At 38.7% G+C, this 23,397-nt stretch overlaps 1 protein-coding gene across 1 annotated transcript in view; it reads left to right on the forward strand.

The window, feature by feature from the left end:
• Positions 1–3,243: 3,243 nt before the first annotated feature.
• The window catches only part of NDUFAF2 (NADH:ubiquinone oxidoreductase complex assembly factor 2), an 85,905-nt gene continuing 65,751 nt past the window's right edge, over positions 3,244–23,397 (forward strand). The window contains exon 1 of the mRNA XM_072860356.1: positions 3,244–3,368. Within this exon, the coding sequence (XP_072716457.1) occupies positions 3,244–3,368 (125 nt within the window). The remainder of the gene's footprint in view (positions 3,369–23,397) is intronic.

Genomic DNA, 23,397 nt, shown 5'->3' on the forward strand with positions numbered 1-23,397 from the left:
ACAGATTCTGCTTTCTTAAACCACACTACCTGATATAAAATTAGCCTTACAAGATGACCAGTGCTTCCTACAGCACTATTTTGAAAAAGCCACTATCAACAAAAATGTAACTAAGCAGATAACTGAAAAGCTGTAATGGCAGAGTGCCCCTATTCTGCTTCAGCTTGAGTGGCAAAAATCTCGATGTGAGAAGCTTAAACTGTTACAGGCAGACCCCAAACAGCACGTCCGTAGGCATGCTTCAAAAGCAGCAAGTCATTTAAGCTCTTTTAAAAAATGTGAAATATAATTATCCAAGAATTCACTTAAAATAATAATTTTGACATGTATAAGATACCTAGTCAAAAATTTTTGAGCTCAAGATTGAATTTTAGTGGAGCAATAAATGCCCTTAAGGAAATGTTTTTAAATTTATTACTTTAAAATATAGTTATAAATGCAATCTACTGAAGACTATAGATGATTTCTTTTTAAAGTAAAAAAGAAAACGTTTAGGAGAGGAAGTGTTAGGTACACAGTTGTCCAAGTAATGTAAATTCTGTTTGCTGTGCTTCCACTCTCAACTCTGAACACTACATGAGTGCTGAGGACACAGAAAGAACTCAGTCATGTTGTCAAAATGCACAACAGAAAGAAGCTTCCTGAATCACCAAAATTACATCATTTTCAATTTTAAACAGATTCTTTCTTTTTACAATGATACAGCCACAAAAGCTGGATCATTGTATGGGTAAATCACCACAAATCCTTCCATCCAGATGGAGTTGTGTGAGCGACTGAACTGAGGTTGGCTTTATTGGATTTATCTTTAAATACAGCTGCAAAACTGATTCTCTGATAACGATCAAATATTATCACATTACAATCTTTAGCAGGAATATTAATAAGCCTCTATGTTCAGTCACTACTTTCCACAAAAGCTCTTAGGAATCTAATAAAACCCCTGCATCTGATTCTTCTGTAACCTGCCAACAAACTGAAGTTTTGTAAAGAGGACAAACTGATGTGCGCACAAAAGCATCACATAAATCCTGTTTTTTCACAAAGCAGAGTGCAGCTGCATGCAAACTGAAACAGCTAGTGAATCACAGAATCATTTAGGTTGGAAAAGACCTTTAAGATCATCGAGTCCAACCGTAAACCTAACACTACCAAGACCACCACTATACCATGTCCCTAAGCACCTCATCCAAACGTCTTTTAAATACCTCCAGGGATGGTGACTCCACCACTTCCCTGGGCAGCCTGTTCCAATGCTTGATAACCCTTTCAGGGAATAAATTTTTCCTAATATCCAATCTAAACCTCCCCTGGCACAACTTGAGGCCATTTCCTCTTGTCCTATCACTTGTTACCTGGGACAAGAGACTGACCCCCACCTCTCTACAACCTCCTTTCAGGTAGCTGTAGAGAGCAATAAGGTCTCCCCTCAGCCTCCTTTTCTCCAGACTAAAACAACCCCAGTTCCCTCAGCCGCTCCTCATAAGACTTGTGCTCTAGACCCTTCACCAGCTTCATTGCCTTTCTTTGGACACACTCCAGCACCTCAATATCTTTCTTGTAGTGAGGGGCCCAAAATGGAACACAGTATTCGAGGTGCGGCCTCACCAGTGCTGAGTACAAAGGGATGATCACTTCCCTAGTCCTGCTGGCCTCACTATTCCTGATACAAGCCAGGATGCCATTGGCCTTCTTGGCCACCTGGGCACACTGCTGGCTCATATTCAGCTGGCTGTCGGCCAGCACTCCCAGGTCCTTTTCCACCAGGCAGCTTTCCAGTCACTCTTCCCCAAGCCTGTAGCATTGCATGGGGTTGTTGTGGCCCAAGTGCAGGACCTTGCACTTGGCCTTGTTGAACCTCATACAATTGGCCTCGGCCCATCGATCCAGCCTGTCCAGATCCCTCTGTAGAGCCTTCCTCCCCTCAAGCAGATCAACACTCCCGCACAACTTGGTGTCGTCTGCAAACTTACTGAGGGTGCACTCGATCCCTTCATCCAGGTCATTGATAAAGATATTAAACAGGACTGGCCCCAACACAGAGCCCTGGGGAACACCACTTGTGACCAGCCACCAACTGGATTTAACTCCATTCACCACCACTCTTTGGGCCCGGCCATCCAGACAGTTCTTTACCCAGCGAAGAGTACACCCATCCAAGCCATGAGCAGCCAGTTTCTCCAGAAGAATGCTGTGGGAAATGGTGTCAAAGGCTTTACTGAAGTCAAGATAGACAACATCCACAGCCTTCCCCTCATCCACTAGGCGGGTCACCTTGTCATAGAAGGAGATCAGGTTAGTCAAGCAGGACCTGCCCTTCCTAAACCCATGCTGACTGGGCCTGATTGCCTGGTTGTCCTGTACGTGCTGTGTGATGGCACTCAAGATGATCTGCTCCATAACTTTCCCTGGCACCGAGGTCAGGCTGACAGGCCTGTAGTTCCCCAGATCCTCCTTCCAGCCCTTCTTGTAGAAGGGTGTCACATTTGCTAACCTCCAGTCCACTGGGGCCTCCCCAGTTAGCCAGGACTACTGATAAAGGATTGAAAGTGACTTGGTGAGCACTTCCACCAGCTCCCTCAGTACCCTTGGGTGGATCCCATCTGGCCCCATAGACTTGTGTGTGTCCAAGAAGTGGTGTAGCAGGTCACTAACCATTTCCCCTTGGATTATGGGGGCTTCATTCTGCTCCCCATCCCTGTCTTCCAGCTCAGAGGGCTGGGTATCCCAAGAATAATTGGTCTTAAGTCATTAAGATAGCAAGGGCAATAATACTGATGTACGGTTTATTGCCCTGTCCATACTCAGCCTATCAAAATAACATTCCTCAGCCCAAGGCTGCTAATCCACAAACGTAAACAACAACAAAAAAAAAAACGGAAAACTCTGAGACGAGGCACGGCAGACATGCAGAAGCCTCTGCCGGGGAGCGCAAGCCGGCCCCAGGGGCTCCCAGCTCCACCGTTCCGGCTCCCCGCGCCTAGAGCACAACAGTGGCGCTGGCGGCGAGGCAGAGCTGGGTTCAGCTCGCACAGACGGAGCGGCAGCGAGGGCAGCCCCAGGGCCCCACCTCAGGTTGGCCCGGCTTGGGCCAGGTGAGGGCTCCCCAGCAGGGTAGAGCCACAGGCTGCCGCTACCGCCCCGCGGGCCTGAGGCGGCCGCTCCGGGACCGCCCCGCGCAGCCCAACCCCAGTCCCGGCTCCCCTATGCCCTGCTACCTCCAGAGCTGCGTCTCCCGCCCGAATGAGCCGGCTCTGGCGGACGCTGCGTGCTCTGCGTCTCCTCGGGCCCGCTAAGGAGATGGTAGGCACTGACCAGTTCGGCAACAAATACTACTGGGTGCCCAAGCACGAGACCTGCGCAAGTCGGTGCGAGGGGCCGCCTGCCGGCGGGGGCCGTGGCTGGGGGCCTGGCGGGCCGGTGGCTGATGCAAAACGTGTGTGCGGGCCATATGTGCGCGCCCAGACATGCCTGCCTCTTCCCGCCCGGGAGTCCCGGGCGCTTCTGCGGAGCCCCCCGGAGCCGCCGGCAGAGAGTGCCGAGCCCTAGCGGAGCGCGGTCCTGCATGGTCGGTGACCCTGTTGCAGCTGTCTGTGTAGTCAGCAGGGTTGATTGACTGCTGTTGCCCAGTTACAAAGAAGAAAGACTTCTAAGTGAAAGAAAGGGTGCAGCTGCTGAGGGGACCGAGGGTGGGCCCGTTGTATGCGGCTTGCTTCGAAAAGCACGTTCAGTTTCCGATTAGACTGATGCTCTAATGCAAGAAAAAAATAAAGCCAGTCATCAAAAGACTTTAGAGTGTAGCTCTCAGCCTGTAGTACGTAGGCAGGCAGCAATAAGCAAATTGACTCCTCTTGATAATTCAGGGCACTTCTGCATATGTTTTTGAATGAATTCTTGTATGTATGTTCACTGCACTCCTGAGGAAAAATATTTTTCTAGCTTTCTGCCTGTTTTCCAGGAGCCTGGGTGCTTTTATAGCACATTGTTCTCTACAGATGCTACATTTACACTGTACAGCTATGTATAGTTTATTGAAGGCAGCTTCCCTGAAGGTGTCTAAATGCACATGCTACAATATTTTACAGTCCTGTTTCCTCTCCCTGCACAGGCTTGTTTATCTTGTTTATTCTTGTAGATGGGCGTCACATTTGCTAACCTCCAGTCAACTGGGACCTCCCTGGTTAGCCAGGACTGCTGATAAAGGATTGAAAGTGGCTTGGTGAGCACTTCCACCAGCTCCCTCAGTACCCTTGGGTGGATCCCATCCAGCCCCATAGACTTGTGTGTTCCTCTGACTATATAGAGGAAGCATCATGAAAGACCAAACAAGTATACATTGGAAATAAGGTGAGAGTGGACAAAGACTTGGATCAAATTGGAGATTTTCCTTCTTAATGGATATAGTTAGAAAGAAATGGATTTAGAGAGACTGAAAAGTTAGAAAAAGCACTTTTCAGTGGGAGCTTAAATGCTGGACAGTGATAGGTATTTATGGTTCAGTCCATTTATAACTGCTGTTTGAAGCAGTAAAACAATTCAGAGGGAGGAAGAGAACAGAAATGTATATGCATTTGATACTTAGGAGAGTCATACCCTGCAGAGTTGTTTGGTTTTTTTTCTCTACCAAATATGGAACGTGTATTTTTTTCTCATGTTAATGCACTGTGTATTAACATCTGTTGTTTCTTCAACATTTAGTTTGAAGTATTGCCTAAATGCATAATGTGATATAATAATGTCAGTTTAATCTCTGCAGCATTCAGTTCATTGTTTTTGGGATGGTGCACCTGCTTCTTAGAAGGGAGTAGCTTTCAGCTTAATTTGAATTATATTTTAAGTATTGGTCCAGTTAACAAAAAATGATAAATTCCCCATCTGTTCATTTGTCATGTAGAAGAATGTTTTATCTTTGAAGCACATTATCATATCTAAAGTTGACAGCATAATTTGTTGATTTTTTTGTCTCACTTCCCCAGGTGTCTCCAGTTTTGATTAAAAAGAAGTAATTCCGTACTTAAAACCAACCTGTCTCAAATGATGAGGGGTTTTTTTTCCTGTCGTTTCTGTGGTGCTGCAATGGCCAGGCAAGTTACGATACATACGCAGTATTCACTAGATTTTCCACTTACTTCCCTCTCACACTCTCAAGCTGTGAAGAGTATAGCAACCACTGTGGTTAATTTTAGTAACAATTCACAAGTAGCAATAACGTTTTACCCTTTTATGAATACCCTGCTCATCTGTGGCTGGCATGCTGCACGCGCTCCTTTTTCTCAGGGTAGCTTCCCAAGGCACATTCCATGGCTTGCCTTCTGTCGTGCTGGAGGAGCTCACAGATGATGAAGCCGATATTTCTGTGAATTTAGAAAATTTAGCATTCTCAGATCAAAGTTTGTAATTTACTGAATATTGCTTTATTGAGAGCCTTTTCAAAAGAGGTCCAAATTTATTTCCGAAGAGTTATTGGCACACTGGAACTTTTATCTTACATTACTGTAGTTAAAGTTGACACAGTAGGTTAAATCATAATATCACTATTTAATATTTTTAAAGTGTTAGCACTTTAAAATTACGATACTATCTAAAAATCTTATGTAATAGAAGACCTCATAATTGCTAGGTGAAATTGAAACTGTTTATAGGAGGTAATTTCTAGGCAAGAGTTGACAGTCTGCATGAATAAGACAGCAAGTGCTTGGACTGACACTGGCATAATGGGGTTCTGATGCATTTTGTAAGTGAGGGAGTGGGGATATGGAGATTCTGAAGTGTTTCTGTAATGTACTGAGCAATTTCAGCCGTTTTCTCTGAAATTCTGTGGGATGAGGTTCAACAATGCATTGACTCTATTTGAGCCTATGAGGAGATACATGGCTGTAGTCCAACTAGAACTAAACTGTGGGGGGAAAAGAGGGTACTAAGATGAAGAATGAGCTGAGTAAAAAATGATGGTATTGCTAATTAGGAAAAGATACAGAGTAAGAAAGTTGTCCAAAATGTAAAGAGGGATCTGGAGTTGGCTCAAAAGAAAATATGCTATTGGGTGCATCTGAAGATTGGCATAAGTATGGATGAGTAATAAGTTGCTGAAGATGAATGACTAAAACACAGTACTTAATTCTGTGTAGAGAAAAAGAACCTGCAACTTGTTATAAAATGGGAGAGAGAATGCAAAATGTATTTAAAATGCACAATAGAAACTGCCCATTAGAATATTTGGATTAATTTTTTTTAAATATGAGAAACATTAAAGACCTAACAAATAGTATGTCTGTATCTGACAAGCAACAAAGTTATGGACTAAAGGGAAAGTAATCAGTAGTTTCCTCTGTATCAATATTGATAAATATTTAGATAGTATATCTAAAATATGTTTAATAGGTGCTAAAGAAAATAGAATAGAGAAAAAAATTATTAGAAGACACTTTGTCCAATGGATGTATGGGTTATGATGTTGAATTAGTCTGATATTTCAGTTATGACTCTGTATCATACATGGGACATCCTGATGTGAAACATTAGCGTAACTACCCTTTCTACTGCCAGCTTCCAAAAAAGAAGGTGGATCTCCCATTGTGGTGGGTTGACCCTGGCTGGATGCCAGGTGCCCACCAAGCCACTCTATCATTCCCCTTCCTCAGCTGGACAGGGGGAGAAAAAATACAACAAAAGGCTCGTGGGTCGAGATAAGAACAGGGAGATCATTCAGCAATTACTGTCACGGGCAAAACAGACTCGACTCGGGGAAATTAATTTAATTTATTACCAATCAAATCAGAGTAGGGTAATGAGAAATAAAAAACAAATCTTAAAACACCTTCCCCCCACCCCTCCCTTCTTCCCAGGCTCAACTTCACTCCTGATTTCTCTACCTCCTCCCCCCGAGCAGTGCAGGGGGATGGGGAATGGGGGTTGCAGTCAGTTCATCACACTTTGCTGCTCCTTCCTCCTCACACTCTTCCCCTGCTCCAGCATGGGGTCCCTCCCACAGGAGACAGTCCTCCATAAACTTCTCCAACGTGGGTCCTTTCCATGGGGTGCAGTCCTTCAGGAACAGACTGCTCCAGCATGGGTCCCCCACGGGGTCACAGGTCCTGCCAGCAAACCTGCTCTAGTGTGGGCTTCCCACAGGGTCACAGCCTCCTTCAGGTGCGTCCACCTGCTCTGGCATGGGGTCCTCCATGGGCTGCAGGTGGATCTCTGCTCCACCTGCCTCACCATGGTCTTCACCACTGGCTGCAGGGGAATCTCTGCTCTGGCACCTGGAGCACCTCCTCCCCCTCCTTCTTCACTGACCTTGGTGTCTGCAGAGTTGTTTCCCTCACATATTCTCACTCCTCTCTTCCAGCTGCTGTTGCACAGCTGTTTTTCCCCTTCTTAAATATGTTATCCCAGAGGTGCTACCACTGTCGCTGATTGGCTCAGCCTTGGCCAGCAGCGGGTCTGTCTTGGAGCTGGCTGGCATTGGCTCTATCAGACATAGGGAAGTTTCTGGCATCTTCTCACAGAAGCCACCCCTGCAGCCCCCCTGCTACCAAAACCTTGCCATGCAAACCCAATACACCCTTCTTTTCCTCTTTTGCTATTCCCAATGTGTGGAAAGGCTTGGATGGAAGAATCCATACAAGGAAGTCCCATGTTCCTGTTTTCCTTTTTAGTGCTCTCCTTTCTATACTTTTTCATCAGGGCAGTACTCTGAGCCTGCTGTTTGTGATGCATGTTACAAGAAAAATTAAATTTAGAGAGCCTTTAACATCTCTGTGTGTATTGTTGGCTGCCAAATTCTATGAGGCTTGTGCACTCCAGGGAGGGAAGTTTGTGTAGAGGAGATGCTCTGTCATTTGAAGCAACTGTGAAATAGTTTTGTGGTGGTGGGTTTTTTTTTTTTTCCATTAAGAGAAAATGTGAGAGTAGCAGAAGGATGTTTGGGCTAATCTTTGGAGAAGTATATGAAAGACAGACAGATTTATGAAACAACCATTGAAACTTGTGCTACTTTTAGGAGGGACTAGGAATGCAGGTTTAAATATTAATGAGCACAGAAGGGTAGGATTTGATGGCCGATACCTAAAAATTAAGTTTAGTGCTTGTCTTCTTCCTCTTACATCAAAGCTGTGCAGAATTCTCATGTTGTATATACAGCCTATTTAGGATTTTTTTATTATTGTAAATCTTATTGTTGATCATCTCATTGATGGAAAATATTTGAAAATGAGACTTAATGTGTAGAATCTCAGAAAAAGGATAATATGTGCCTGATTGTGCATTAACTAGCATGGCTTCACTCCAGATGAAGCTTTCAAGGCTATCATAAATAATGATATTGGATATCACTGAGCAACATGATTATTCATATTGTTTTGTGAAGGGTGCAACAGTTCTGGAATGCAAGCTTTTCCAGAAACATGCACACAAATTAGTATTATACTGAGAACTATTTTTGAGAGACTGGAGATTGACCATGTTTTCTTTTAAAAGATAAACCTTGTGTATATTGGGGGTGATGCAATGTTATTATAGATGAAATTATGCAAGCAATGCTTATAGAATTCTAGAAATGTTTCCAGTTTTGCCTGAGGGATAAAATAAGCATTTCCATTTGGTTTTTCATTTCATTAGGGCCTTATTTGGTTAATATGACAATTTTTCTTTACGGATCCAGCAGCTGATGGAAGCACTCTTATTCTGTTTCCTCCTCCCCTATGGGCAACAGAAAAGGAGAGGCCATTGAAAGAAATAGGAGCAGAAGGGAGATGCTCTCTTCCTAAGAGCATTCAAGTACAAGGATATCCCACTGGACAACTTGCTGCTGTTGCAGTGTTAAGCTGTTCTTTGTGTATCACTCCTGTGTTTTCTTGTTAACATGCCATAAACGATGGAAACTGTAGAAAGTTTGAAAGTTAACGTTCCCAGAGAGGGCATCTCTTTTATGTCATATGGTGAATTAACTGACAATCCTGCAAATAATATAGTTTTAACCACTGTATATTTTCTGTTTTGAAAACTATTATTTGCATTATAAGGCTTGGTTAAACTTCATGTCATTTTTCAAGAAGATATTTTTAGAGTTTTGTAAGTGAAATGATTACCTTACTTAGAGATGGTCATGTTACAAAATACCTTTGATGAGAAAGTAATTGACAGTTACAAAAACAAAGAGTGAAATCAAGCCCTTTTGGTTTTTTTTAATTATTCATTTCATTGTCACTTCACTTTTGGCTTTGCCCCCTTCTAATACTGTCAATGATTATACTGTATTTTAAAACAAAAATCAGCTTCACGAGGTGGTAGTGCTTCTAACCTTTCTAAGCAAAACCTTGTTAGATCTCTTGCCATTTACAAACTTTTCCAGTTGCCTTAGGAAGAAGGAGAGAAAAAGGAAATCTTCGTGAACTTCTGTGCATGGGGGGGGAGGTGTTATTTAATTAAAAGCAAAGCTAAATCAACTGTTTCATATTATTGGCTATTGAGTAGAAAAGCTAAGGAAAATATTTTGGTGAAGCTTTAGCCATGATCGTTAAGAGATGAGCAAGGCAAGGTTTGTAGATAGAAGGCAATATTTTTATTAAAACAACCAATATATTTTCAGAAAAAATAAACAGACTGACTTTTGAGCCCAGAAACATATCTTCAGTTCTGAGTCAGAAGTCGAGTTTTTCAGTGATAAATATGTGACTTTGGGGGCATCTGGAAAGAGGCCAATACAATCTGCAGGTGGTGTACTTTAATGCCATAAAAATTACAATTTTTGTTTATTTGTAATACTTCTGACACCTTGCCAAAATGTAAGTTTAGTGTCATCCTTGGTTTATCTGACTTGTGATGTTACTAATTGATGCATATTTTTATATCTGCAGATGACTGAATTCCCCTCCTAATACAACTTTTCACATAACATAAAATTCTAAAATTGTTTTGCTCGGGATTAGGGCTCTTTTTGAGTGCATAAGTTTACTATTCTTGTTAAACATACATATGTAATCGATATGCTAATGACTTTCAAGGTTATATTGGAAGGAAAAAAGAAATCACACTTGTTTAGTAACTGTAACTATGGTGCCAGAAGATGGCACTGAAGAAATATGTAGCACATCTTAGATTTTGTAGGATCGCATTTGTTGGTCTTGTACTACAGTGAGTTTTCTTTTGTGCAGCTCTGTGTTGCCTATTAATACTGTTTTCAATTTTCATTTTCTTGCCTAAGTTTTAAAGTACTTTGGTGTTTTCAGTTTTGGTAGGAAGCCTGGAAGTTGGCATGTCTGAGTCCACACAGAAATTGGAAAATTCTGCACTTCAGTGTGTTAGATGGAAATTTAATCAGCTCCCTTTGGAAGTGCTTCAACACTCTGCGCTTTAATAAAGCATCATGGCCTAGAACTTGAAAGATATGGATACAATGGAAGTAATTGTTTTTGGGAAATAGAAGTGAGGTTTTGACATAATGCGAGACAAAACTAAACCTTAAAAACAAGTGCCCAATGATGGTGGATTAATACAGTTAGGATGGATTCTTGGTGCCTGTCCTTTGCATATATTACAGTGAGCTCTATCAGTAGTACTCTGGATATTTTGAGAAATAGAACCAGATTTTCTTGTTATGCCTCCCTTCCTTTCTGGCAGGCTCCACAGATAAATGTAACCAAATAATGCAATATTCAAGAAGCTATTATAATGCATTCAGTAATTACCATTCTTGCTATTTACCCCAGCATAATCTGTAGCTATACTCAGGTGCCAAAACTTGTGACTGGAAACTACATGTGTTACAGAACATCTGCTTCGCTATATAAAATGACTGGCATTAGAGAAGAAAAGAGATTGGTGTGTGCTTTTGTTTTGCTGTTAAAGCTGATGAATATATGACCATGTGAAACTGAAATAAAGTCCTGGCATTATTTGATCTGGGATGTTGTGACTCAATGAAGCAAAACCAGAGATCTGTTGAAATAATATTTTGAGCAAAGTCGGGGGTGTTTTTGTCATGCTGAGCAGGGAACTTGCATTCTAATAATAGGAAGTTTATGAGGGTCAGTTTAATGAGTATGGTCTAAAAGGGAGCCCAGTAGTTTTCTCTGAGCAACTCGCCCCTCTGACCTGCTTATTTGCCGGAGCATAAGATTTCACCTAACTAGTGCAAGTCCCCTCAGCAGCTGCATGCCAGCATTCTTTCTTTGTATACAGCATTCTTCAGCCTTTTTTTGAGACAAATCTGATTTTTGACATAGACTAGTTCTCTCACATGTTTTGGTTTTTTTCTTTTTAATAAATAAATCATACTTACAGTTAAGAAACCAGTCAGGGAAATTGATCAGTTAGTTTTGAGAGTTTGGAAATATGATCAGCTCTCAGGTCATTCCAGTTCACATAAAACAGAATGCAATGCAGGTAACCAAGGGGGGGGCTTGACCAAAGAAATCCTGTAGTGACGTATTAAGAGTGATAAAACTTCAGTACATTAAAAGTCTTCTGCAAGGTAATTATTCTGTAGCTGCTCATTTTTAGGTTTCTTTCTTCACTCTGAGAATTAACTGAAAGTTTGGTGTATACAAAAAGATGACCCATTGAATTCTTGTGTAAACTGAATGACAGTCTTGTGTTTTGGAAGATGGTATCTTTATGGAATCATCCAAAACAGCATCATTCTTTTTAGTGTTAGTAAAGTACAGTTCAGTAAGCCCCACCACCACTACCACCACCACATGTATTTATCCCTGGAGAGGAGAAAACAAGTAGAAAGACAGCCAGTTCTTAACTACATGAATAGATGAATTGTCTTTATCAGTGAATTTCTCTTTGTGAATGGTATTTTTATATATGGAAAAGGAGATGAGAAGGATTTGTAATAAACAGACTATTTAGTATGCTTGCAAATTGGAAAAGTAGTATTGTTTTACATATTTCATGTTAGTGTCTACAGAAGAGAGAAACAAATATTCTTCTAAAGCAAACTACTTGAGCTGCTATAATACACCTGATAGGCTGTGTGTGTTTTCTAAGCTACTGTAAGAAACAGTAATTGAATGAGAAATTGTATTTTGCTTTTCTGTATTCAGAGAACAGCAAACTGTTCAAAACTGTACTAAGTTTTTATCTATCTTATTCATTTACATATATATTTTCTTTTTTCCATCAACATTTAATGTAAATCAAGATTTAGAAGAAACAGAAACTGTCTCTGTGAACTGAACTTGCTCTCCTTGAATATTGGACCATTATGACACTATAGGAAATTCTTTTAAGTTTTATTGCAGCTAATTTCTGGGATTTTATTACTGCAAAATACTGCAAAATGAATAGCGAGTTCAAATAACTGATTTGAAAAATATTTGGAATATATTGAAGGCCTTTCTATTTTATTCTACTACTAAACAGAATATAAAATGTAATTTAATTTTTTATGTAAAAGAAAAAAACAGGTCATTTTTCATGGGTTATTATTTAACCCTTTCAATGGTGTAGAGAGATAATGAAGGGGAAAAATGACTTGTCTCAAGCTGGTAGGTACTATATCTGAGCTAGCTCTATTTTAGTGCAACTTGAATTCTAACATGAGCAAATTGCAGAAATTTGCACTTTGAATTGTATTTCATCAGGGAGAAATCCACAGATTGTTTTGACACTCAGTTAGAAATTCAGCATGAAGATGGACGTCTCATGAAATTTGCAGCTGCTGATTGAATTTATATTTCCATAAAGGCCATCAACAGTAGCAGCCTGCAGGGGAAGTGGGGGAAAAATGACAAAAATTGTGAGGCTAGCATTTTTTCCTCAGCCTTATAGTAGCAAATTACTTGTAATAAGGTCCTACACTGACCAAGATTAAAGAAAAATATAGGCAGCCAGAAGGAATGATTTCTCAGTTTAATTGATTTGATATGTAAATATATGTTTAGTCAACTGTGCAGTATGTAAAATGCAACTACAAATCAAAAGTGTCCTTAAAACTGAAAAATAAGACTCTTACTGGTAATTACAGAAGATTTATCATACAGGTAATTTGATTTTATAATAAATACCCAGGATAGAAAATGAATGATATCGAAATATGCAAAAGTAGGTTGACTTTATTAGGGGTAAAAATCTCATTTAATCTCTGGCATGCACGTTCTCCCTCTCATTCATACACACACAGAGATAGGAGAGGATGTGTAAGATCTGAATTTATTTTTCTTAGTAACAACTCTCATTACGTTGATCACTTAAAAAGCAAACATGCATTCACAAAAACAAGTCCACGTTGTCAAAACAATTAGTAAGAAATGCTATTGAGACAAATGGTATAACGTAATTGAACAGATTTATCTTTTGTTTAGAAGGTTTTGTATATTACTGTCCATTTATGTTTCCATGGAAGGAACTGGAGGGGGGGGAAGGTTAAATATTTTTTAAATATCTTCTTTTTTGGCAGAAACAGTATCATTATTATCATCCTTGAGAGACTGTAACTCTCTTAACACTTCTGTTTCAATATACCTGCGCACCTTAAGACTATGGGAAGGTTTAATGTTTAGGTGTTTTCTTTCATCTTGGTGCTAGAGATTTATGCATGCAATTCGCAATGCATAGCAAGGCAGCTATACCCACTGAGTTATATTCAGAAACCTTTTCCTCATAGTTAATGGTCTGCATCTGTGCCATCCTATGCTGCAGTTCTGTCATGTCTTGCAAGCTAAGCAAGGTCAACAAAAATAAATTTTGAGGTCAGTAGACACCTAAATGTTCCAGAAACTGATAAGGGAGTTCTCTGTAGCTGGACAACACAGAGTTGTGCTTTAGTATGGTGAGACAACAACAGAGAGTTGTGCTTTAGTATGGTGAAACACAAGTCGTGTAGTCTTGATATCAGTATGGTTTCTTAGTATACTGAGATATTTAAGAATGAAAGAGCTTGTGTGACATCTTAATATAAAAACATGGGGATCACATATCTTAGCTGCTCAAACCAGAAAGGAATGAGTTAGAATTCTAATGAGATTAATTGAATAACTTTGCAGTAATAAGAATCTCTATGAATGTCATTATTTCTGAGAGTTTACATTTTAGAGATTAAATTGGGAAAGTGTAGTAAAGTAGCTATATTTAATTTTACTTCTAAAAATTAAAATACAGTTTAGGAACCTAAAAGTCTTTGATGTACCTGGAAATTAAATTATTTGATTGTAGAGTTTATAAGTATCACAGCTTGTTCTTTCAGTGGTTGTAAACTCTGTATCAAACACTTGTATTATGGTTATTAGAAGCTATGCAAGTCTAAAAGTTGCTGTCCAAAGGCAGTCTTTCTTCTTTTCTTTCACTGGCATCAACATAAATGCTTTCTCATAGAAACTTTTATATGTACTTATTGTCTACAATAGTTGCACTTAGTGCTTTAGCTTCTAGTAACAGCAAAATACTCTAAAATCGATGGGCGCACAATTTGAGTACTTAAATACTTGATGATTAGGTACTTATACACTGTGAAAGCACATAGACCTCAGTATTTGCTGGTTAGCCTAAAATTTGTTTAGTTAAGTTGGAACTGTGGAAGTAAAAAGTGGGAAAAACTGGTAAGTGGGGACTGTATGTTGCTTTTTGCATGTGCATTTGTTTTTCTAACTTGCAAAGTGACTACAGAAACTCTGAGTTTTGAGTAGAAAAATAAATTCATGAGTTGACTCAGTCAAAAAGGCTTTGACTTTCAGGTAGTTCTTAGTCCTTATTCCACTCTGTCCTTTTCCTGCTCAAAGTAGCTTTGAAAGCAGATCAGACATTGCTGCAGTACCTTGGCTATGTGAAGTTCTTTTCTTCTTCACCACCTATACCACTTTGAGCTCAACAAAACCAGCTAAAATGTATTTTTTTTTTCCCAGAATCAGTGTTATTGGAAAATACCTTAACCAATGGGTGTGCACAGGCCTGCTTAAAGAAACAAACTTTTGAAGCAGAGATTTAAAAGTAACCTAACAATGTAAGGTAAGAATTAAATCAGGCAAAAATTTTCATCTGTTGAAAGAGAGATGATTCCACACTATTAATCTTAATCCACTAAATTTTTGTACTTTTTGGTAAGTATTTTTAAATTTCATTTTTAAAAAAGTACCAGTTACCTCAGAAATACTTGTTTTTCTTAGAACTCTAACCAAATAAAGATTTTTTATTTCTATATGTAATAAAAGTTTATATTTTACAAACTCTTGACTTTTAAAGCTATAGAAGTGCATACTAACCTGAACAACAATGGTAATTAAGCTCCTATGAGCATTAGTATAGCATTCTTTTAATCAGCATATTACTAATTATACTTTCAATCTATTTCCTATTTTTGGCTTCTATACCCTTTTAATATATGAATATATATAACAAATATATATATAATAAAGACATGTAAAAAAGCACACCGGAAATTTATTGTAAGAATAAACAAACTTGAAAGTAAAGCAAAATACAATGACTGATGAACATAAAAAAATCTTATTGCACTCATATGTCGTGTCAAACTAGTGAGTCAGAAATAAGTTTAGAAAATTGTTTCTAAACTAGCATGCACCATTTTTTAGATATCTCATTTTAAGCATCTTTCAGCCCTCATACATTTTAAACTTAAATTAGGATGCAAGAGTAAAATTATGGGGAGGTTTTTGGCCTATTAACTGTCTACCCAGCTTCTTATTAGGGATCCTGAGGGTCAAATGCTATTATAATAATTAATAGAAATTGCAAAGGATGGGGCATATCCTCTGTTTATTAGAACTGAGATAACAGTTTTGAATTCAAGATGTATACCCCTATCATAATATTATAGATATGGAGTTGTCTTTAAGCCCTCTTCAGTAATATTTTTTCTTTCTTATAGTGAAAGTAAGACATGATTTGCTTATGGGGTAAGGTAATCAAGTTCAGTTAAGTTTATCTGAGTAAAAATTTAAACTTTCAAGTTGGAAATAAGTGATGATAACATACTTTTATTTGAACTCACTGCTGCAATATGTATGTGCTACATAATATTGGTATTTTGAAGCACAGGAAATTTTTGTGATAGCATTTTGAGCTATCAGTTCAATGTACATGCTTCTTTCCCAGGTCAGGCAATGTTCATGTTCTTTGTTTTATTCCAATACCGATTTTTGTTTCATCTCAAATGTGATTCTTTAGAATTAGTTAAAGCTCAATCCAAGTGAAAGGTCTGTGTTTTCAAACAGAAACTTCAGTATTTTTATATATAACATGAATAAAATATCTGGATGCAAAACACGATTGCAAGATCCCTCTCTTCAACTGCCAGGCCTGTGGTTGCATTCTCAGTTAGGCAGCAGCGCCCCTGTGTGCACACTCGGACGCTGTGGAATAACATCATTTGTCATGTCGGTGTCTATGCCTTCACAGCCCTTTAGATTGCTTTATCCAAGAGCTGAGGGAAAGGCGGTCCCTGTTGTCACTTTATCTGGTTGTGTTGATCCTGACTGCCTCAGCTCACAAGACATATTTTGCCATGCAGGTTATTTTATAAAAGTACAAAACTTCCTGTTAGACCCAGCTGCGTGATGAAATGGAAAATGTTTTCTCTTTGGGCAACCCTGTCAGACTCTACCATTATCTGCGTTTATTTCAGTCTTTGTTAGGTATTTTATTTCCTTGAAGATGTACAGTGTTTCTCTTGACTCTAGTAGGCTACACTTAGCAGACATCCCTGCAAACCACTTGCATGTTCAGGGTCATGCTGTAGTCACTTGTCCTGTTGTATTAAAATTGCTTCCTCTTCTCCCAAGGAAGAGCTCTTGCTCTTTCCTGAGATCCCTGTCAGGCCTTGTCTTGCCTAGCGGACTGTCCCTCTGAATCCACACTAACCTGTTCCCTTTATCAGCCTTCCTTTGAAAATGGCATTTTGGTGGTCATCACCCCAGCTTAAAAATGTCAGTGAAATGCAAGACAGACTGTCAGGGTCCCACAGGTAGTGTTCTGTGAGGACCACATCATGTTTAGGCCCTGTTTTCTGATATTTTAATTTTTTTTTCTCTCTCTCTCTTTCCTTGATCCTTGGGCTTTCACAACAGTCAATATTTCTTATTTTCTTTCCAAAGCCATATTTTAACCCATGAAGAGTAGTATTTCACCTGCTAGATGAACTGAGAGGTTTTTTTGAACAGAACATACGCATTCAGTATGTCTCCCAAGTTGACTGTGGCATTTGCAGAGGAGGTCAGGAGCTAAGTCTGGTTCTACTCAGATTTCAAACCACACCACCAACTTCAGAGCCACGTTGACACATTTACAAGGGGCTCACCTCCACCTTCTGTGTCTGAAACTTTAGGAACTCTGTTCACATCTCACTCAGATGGGAGCTTTGCAAGAGTTTTTGTGTAATTACTTTGTAGGTGAGAACAAGCAACTCAACTACAGTAGGAGTTTATTTGTTGTGTTATATTGATGTATCTGCATCCCACTTTTTCATCTGAGTCTGTATTCGTGAGACTTCTGTTAGTGAAAGGACTAGGTGAGGATTTATATATACACACCTTCTCTTATGTTCTCAAATACTGTCTTGGAGTATACAAATAGTGCAAGGGCAGCTTCAAAGGATAATTTTGTAACTTATATAATAGAATGAGTAGTATATAAATTGTAGGATAAAGGATAATTTTTAATGCTGTTTAAAAGAAATGTCTATAGTATATGCATATACCTGAAACGGATAATATATCTCAAAGGACAAGTTAGTTTAGCTAACCTTCCTTTTCTTCAGAAGCTGGGCTCTTAGGTTGACTGTGGCTGAAATACATGAGCGTTCTCTCCTATACTCTGCAATGAAAAGCAAGTACAATAAAATAGCAGATTCTTTAATCCTTCAAGTGCTATGCACAGTACTAGCTGTAATTGCGTTCAGACCTTGTATAAGACTGAATTTTCTTTGCAAATCTCAAACCCGTAATCCTTTTGTAAAATTTATTAAAACTTACTAAAAAACAGAAATAGCATTAGCTCCTTGAGAGTGTATGTGCAGCTAGCTGTAATAATTCCATTTATTCTGAAAAAATGGAGATAGTAAATGAGTGTTTGCAAATGATTTATAATTGAAATATAATTAATCATCCAAACCAGACTGTAACACTGCTGTGTTGGGTCATATTGCTGAATTGATGTTCTCCACAGCTGTAACTTTCTTTTAATTTCATTTACAATTCATACCCTTGCTGTCATTTGCCCATTTCTCTTCCCTGCATGACTGCCTTTTTGTTTATATTATGCATTATGTTTTTATTGTACACTTTCTATCTGCTTGCTAAATTCCCTTTATACATGCTAAATCCCTATTTTAAGCTGTTTTTCATATATTTACAGAAAATATTCAGTACTTCATTCCTGGATTTATTCACATTTTGACAGTAATTAGTAGAAAACAGTTTCTTGAATCTGATTGACCAAAACAAACCAAAAGAACAGTTGGGAGAAAGCTTCCGCATGTCAGAGCACCAAGCATCCATCAGCTATCCAAGGAAGTGGCATTTGTACTAGTATCATTTACACTTTTGTTGCAAAAATAATTGTAGTGTTGCATATTTCTAGTAAGTTTATTACAGATTCATTTACAAAACAGTGGTTCTTTGTAAAGGTGTAGTATCTGTTTGGCTTCCTGTTGCTATGATGAGGTAGAAGGCACAAGGTTTTCCAGTGAGCAGGAAACAGGGGCTGGTGTCGGTGCATCCTGCTGCCTGCCGAAGAGAACGCGGGGACTAGAATGACAATGGGCATTTAGCAGAGGGTTTTTAAATCTTGGTGTCCACTGAAGGAACTTGCTCCTCAGACAAACTGCAATAAAAGGTATTTTTACTTGAGTTAACCGCCAGTGTCTGAGATAGATACAGCAGGCTTTCAAAACATAAGGCTTGTGTGAACATGTATAAAAGCCATGGGCTCTGATCCCTAGTGCAGTTACATGTTCAGCATTTTCAGATTATTAAATTTGTTGTTCTTAAAAAGAAAATATAGAACACAGGATGCCCTTTTTCATATACTTATAACATAGACATGGGTGCATACAAGTTGACTGCTCAGCAGCTCATAATTGTTCATAGCATTCTAATTTTGTTAGAATAAACTAATTTTTGTTATGAGAGAAAAACACATTTGTAGTATCCCTTCTGACTAGTTTGGATATCCTACAATGATAAAAGATTTAAAAATGACAAACTGGGTACAGAGGAGAGTGAGAAATTGACCTTCAGAAATAAGAATGAGTATATTTAAATTCATTTTGTCCTTACATATAGAAAATGTGAATCTGTGCAGTGCAAGCAGAGGACAGTTTTCACATACTTATCATATAACGGATAAGATCTGAAATGAGCGTCAAAGCAGACTCCTTCCCTAGAGAGCTTTCAGGCTGAAGTCACAAGGGTATGTTCAGTATGTTCAGTATTACCTCCCATTGCTTTTACTGTAAATAATACTGCTAAAAAGATAATGTGTAATTGTTAGAGGAGTATCCAGAATAAAAACTTTAGAAGGTATAGTTTTGCATTGTAATGACCTAAACTAAGGATTTGCGGTTGAAGCCTCTGCCACTTATCTTGCTCTGTCTGCACATTGGTTTATCAGATAGCAAGTTATGAAGTGATCATTTCTTGCTGACAAATAAGCCATGTTCAGAGCCTGATAAGTCTTATAATCATTCATATCAACAGAACAGACCATCTAGATTTGCTGGACTATACCAGCAAATAGACTATATTTTCAGCATACCTCTTAATTTTTTGTTATATCGTACAAGTATTTTTGTACTTTATAAAAGGTCAAATGAAATACTAGTTAATTTCTAAAATATATATATAAAAAAGGAAGTCCTAATCTATCACTGATTAATTGTTGTATCTTTTTTTTTTTTCTCCCTTTCCCTTCTCTTTGGCCTCATTAACAGAAGTGTTGCATCTATTAGTTTTTTGATACCGGTTAATAGCTTTTCAACACTAGAGTCAGAGTTCCAGTAACAACTACCAGTTTGTCAGGGAGCATTTGCATTTATAGAAACTCTGAAACCATCCTCTTAATCATTAGCTGCTTGATAATCAGGTGTGAATAAAAACAACTTTGAGATGTTTCTGGACAAATTGTACTGTCCAGAGACTTTTACTAGGACAGATATTAGCACTATGTATAGCTCTTGACCATTTCTTTAAGAATGAGATACTCAAAATGGAATCATCGTAATAATCACTAATTTGGTCTTTGTGAAAGTAAAATATTTCTCAATATATATGAGCCCTAGTGAATCAGTGTATACACACTGATTGCTAATCTTTCTGTGAAATAATGTGGAGTAGCTGTACCAAGTATTTAATACAGTTATTCAGACTTCAGGTTCTGCCTTCCTATTCTCTTCCTGCTGGGTTTAAAATACATATTTTTAATTTTTGTACAGGATTGGCTTCCTACTCCCAGTGTGGCATGGAGTGTTACGTTCTGTTTGCATATTGTAGACATACTTAAGTTTGTATGCATTTGTCTGCTTACCCAATTGTAACATTTACAATGCGGTGAAAGTGGGCCTTGTTTTACTCGCTCTCTTTGGCTAGAGCTAAGGTTTTTGGTTTTTTTTGCGGGGGTGGGGTGTGTATTATTTGTTCTCTTATTTGACTGTAGAGAACATACTGTAAAACATTTGGATCCAGAGAACTCTGTGGTTTCCTTGTCTTCTATTATATTTAAGGATAGATTTAATCTTGCTGCTTGGAAGGAATTTGTCATATCTCAAAATGAATATTCTCTCATTTGTTTTATAATCCCTTCAGCCCTAAACGCTCTGACAAAATACTCTGTTTACTAGGGAGAGAGGTTGTATCTTTCTTACTGCTAATTAACTACCCTTCTTTGAGAATAGTGTGATTTTTTTTTTTTTTTCTTCAGCAGCACAGGCTATCAGAGATAACAAACAATATGTTTTGATCCTTGTCCATGACCTGGATTTCTAAGGTGTTGGCATAGTATCTGTAATGCTACCCATATCCTCAGGAACACTGATGGCATCCACATCCTTGAGAACAATGACAGAAGCGATTATTTCTAAAATTAAAGGCATTTGTCAGAGTTCTAGGCAAATAGACATGGACCATGTAAACAATGAACAAACTCAACCCAGCAATAGCAGTATTTTAGTCAAGTGATTCCTGCCACACCAGATCCAATGAACTAACACCTCAGATGTTAGTTTAGATGCATCTATAGGAGCTGGTGCCACATCTCTGGATTGGCATGTAGATGTTAACCCAGACCCCACAAGATTACTTTTATAGTTCTGCACTGAAAAAGTGTCTTCTGGCCTAGTAAAAATTTAGAGCCCTCTCAGCCCAAAGACTGTATTTTGGGGCAATCTTGGGTTGAGTTCATGATTGCCATCCAGAAGGATTTCAAAGCAATATTCAACAACAATGGAGAGAGCGTATCAGAATTACTCTGTGAAATCTAACATGCACTTAGACTGCCATGCTGGTGGTAAGCAAACCTTTCTCCTTCCACATGCAAATGTTTTAATCAGATGTTTTACTAAGCTTGTCTTTACATCTGTATACCAAAAATGTTATCTTCTACTAGCCTCTAAATGGTTGTGTTATGTTCCTGGTGCATTTATATATATGTGTGTGTATGTATATGTATTTTGAAACTTTTCATCTCTGAGGTGATTCCATTCAGAGATGGATAAAATGATGCTGGTACACACAGTGCATGGTTTGCACTGAATATTTTGCAAGCTTGCATAAGTTTCTCTCTGAGTGATCTGAACAGTGCCTTTTTTTTCTTTACAAGTATTTTATATTTTGTATTTCTGGCTGTGGCTTGATACCATTAAACTCAATAGAAAACTCATTGACTTCTGTGTGTGTGTGTGTGTTTGCTTTATTTATCACAAAAATATCAGATTGTTCTTTGCAGATTTCCCCTCTGCCAAGACCAAAGTAAAAAGTGGCATCTTCCAGTAACGGTTTGCTAGAACAGATTATTCTCTAGACTTTTTGACCATGTTTGTAAAACAGAAGTATATTATTTCAGTAAAACATTTATTGCAAATTTTTTTTGAAAACTTGAACTTTCCATAGCAAAACTTGTTTTAATTTAGACAAAATACTTGTTTACACTTAAACAAACAGTTAAGAGACATTCCAGACAGAAATCGTTAAACTTTTGGCAATTAGAGCAAACAGAAATACTGTTTGTAATTTAAAGAAGAGACCAACAACATTCTGAAGATCACCTTAAAGGACTTTGTTCTAAAATGTACTAAGCTCTTTCTGTAAGGGACTGACCTTACTAACAGTGATATGGTACTGTATGGTCTTATTGAGTAAACTGAATGGAGGGAGCAGTGTATTAAGAAAAGACCTTGTGCTGGTTTTGGCTGGGATAGAGTTAATTTTCTTCATAGTAGCTAGTATGGGGCTATGTTTTGGATTTGTGCTGAAAACAGTGTTGATAACACAGGGATGTTTTAGTTGTTGCTAAGTAGTGCTTATACTAAATCAAGGACTTTTCAGCTTCCCATGCTCTGCTAGGTGCACAAGAAGTTGGCAGGGGACACAGCTGGGACAGCTGACCCCAACTGACCAAAGGGATATTCCATACCATATGATGTCATGCTCAGCAATATAAAGCTGGGGGAAGAAGAAGGAAGGGGGGACATTTGGAGTGATGGCATTTTGTCTTCCCAAGTAACTGTTACATGTGATGGAGCCCTGCTTTCCTGGAGATGGCTGAACACCTGCCTGCCAATGGGAAGTAGTGAAGGAATTCCTTGTTTTGCTTTGCTTGCGTGCGTGGCTTTTGCTTTACCTATTAAACTGACTTTATCTCAACCCATGAGTTTTCTCACTTTTACTCTTCTGATTCTCTCCCCCATCCCATTGTGGGGGGAGTGAGTGAGTGGCTGTGTGGTGCTTAGTTGCTGGCTGGGGTTAAACCATGACACAACTCCTGATTTCAGTGAGATCTACAGTTGTAGATTACCTTAGGAAAATGGATAATGAAATAGTTACTAGCATTGCACGTTGTATAATTAGGTTACCTCTCCTGGTGTTTTCTTCTGTTACTGGTTGCATCATTATTAGAATATTTGTTCCATCACCAGTTTCAGAAATTACAACTTGGTGTGTCAATGAGCCTTACAACCCAAGTATGTACATATTTTTTTCCTGTTCAAAGAGACAGCTTCTAGACAAATTTTTGTATTAATTGTTTGTCATCCTAGTTTTCTGGGTAGTTGACAGATATGTGCAAGGCAGAGTCCTAGACTAGGGAAGTAACAGTCTTCAAAAAATAGCATAGACTTACAATTAGGAGAGAGGAGGCATATGCAGGCATTTAAAAAACAATAAAACCCAAAGCTTGTGCCATTTTCATTTTTTTAAACTTGTTGTTCACATTTTAACTATAGTA

The sequence above is a fragment of the Ciconia boyciana genome, chromosome 4 (genome assembly GCF_034638445.1).
Source record: "Ciconia boyciana chromosome 4, ASM3463844v1, whole genome shotgun sequence".
Taxonomy (NCBI): Eukaryota; Metazoa; Chordata; class Aves; order Ciconiiformes; family Ciconiidae; genus Ciconia; species Ciconia boyciana.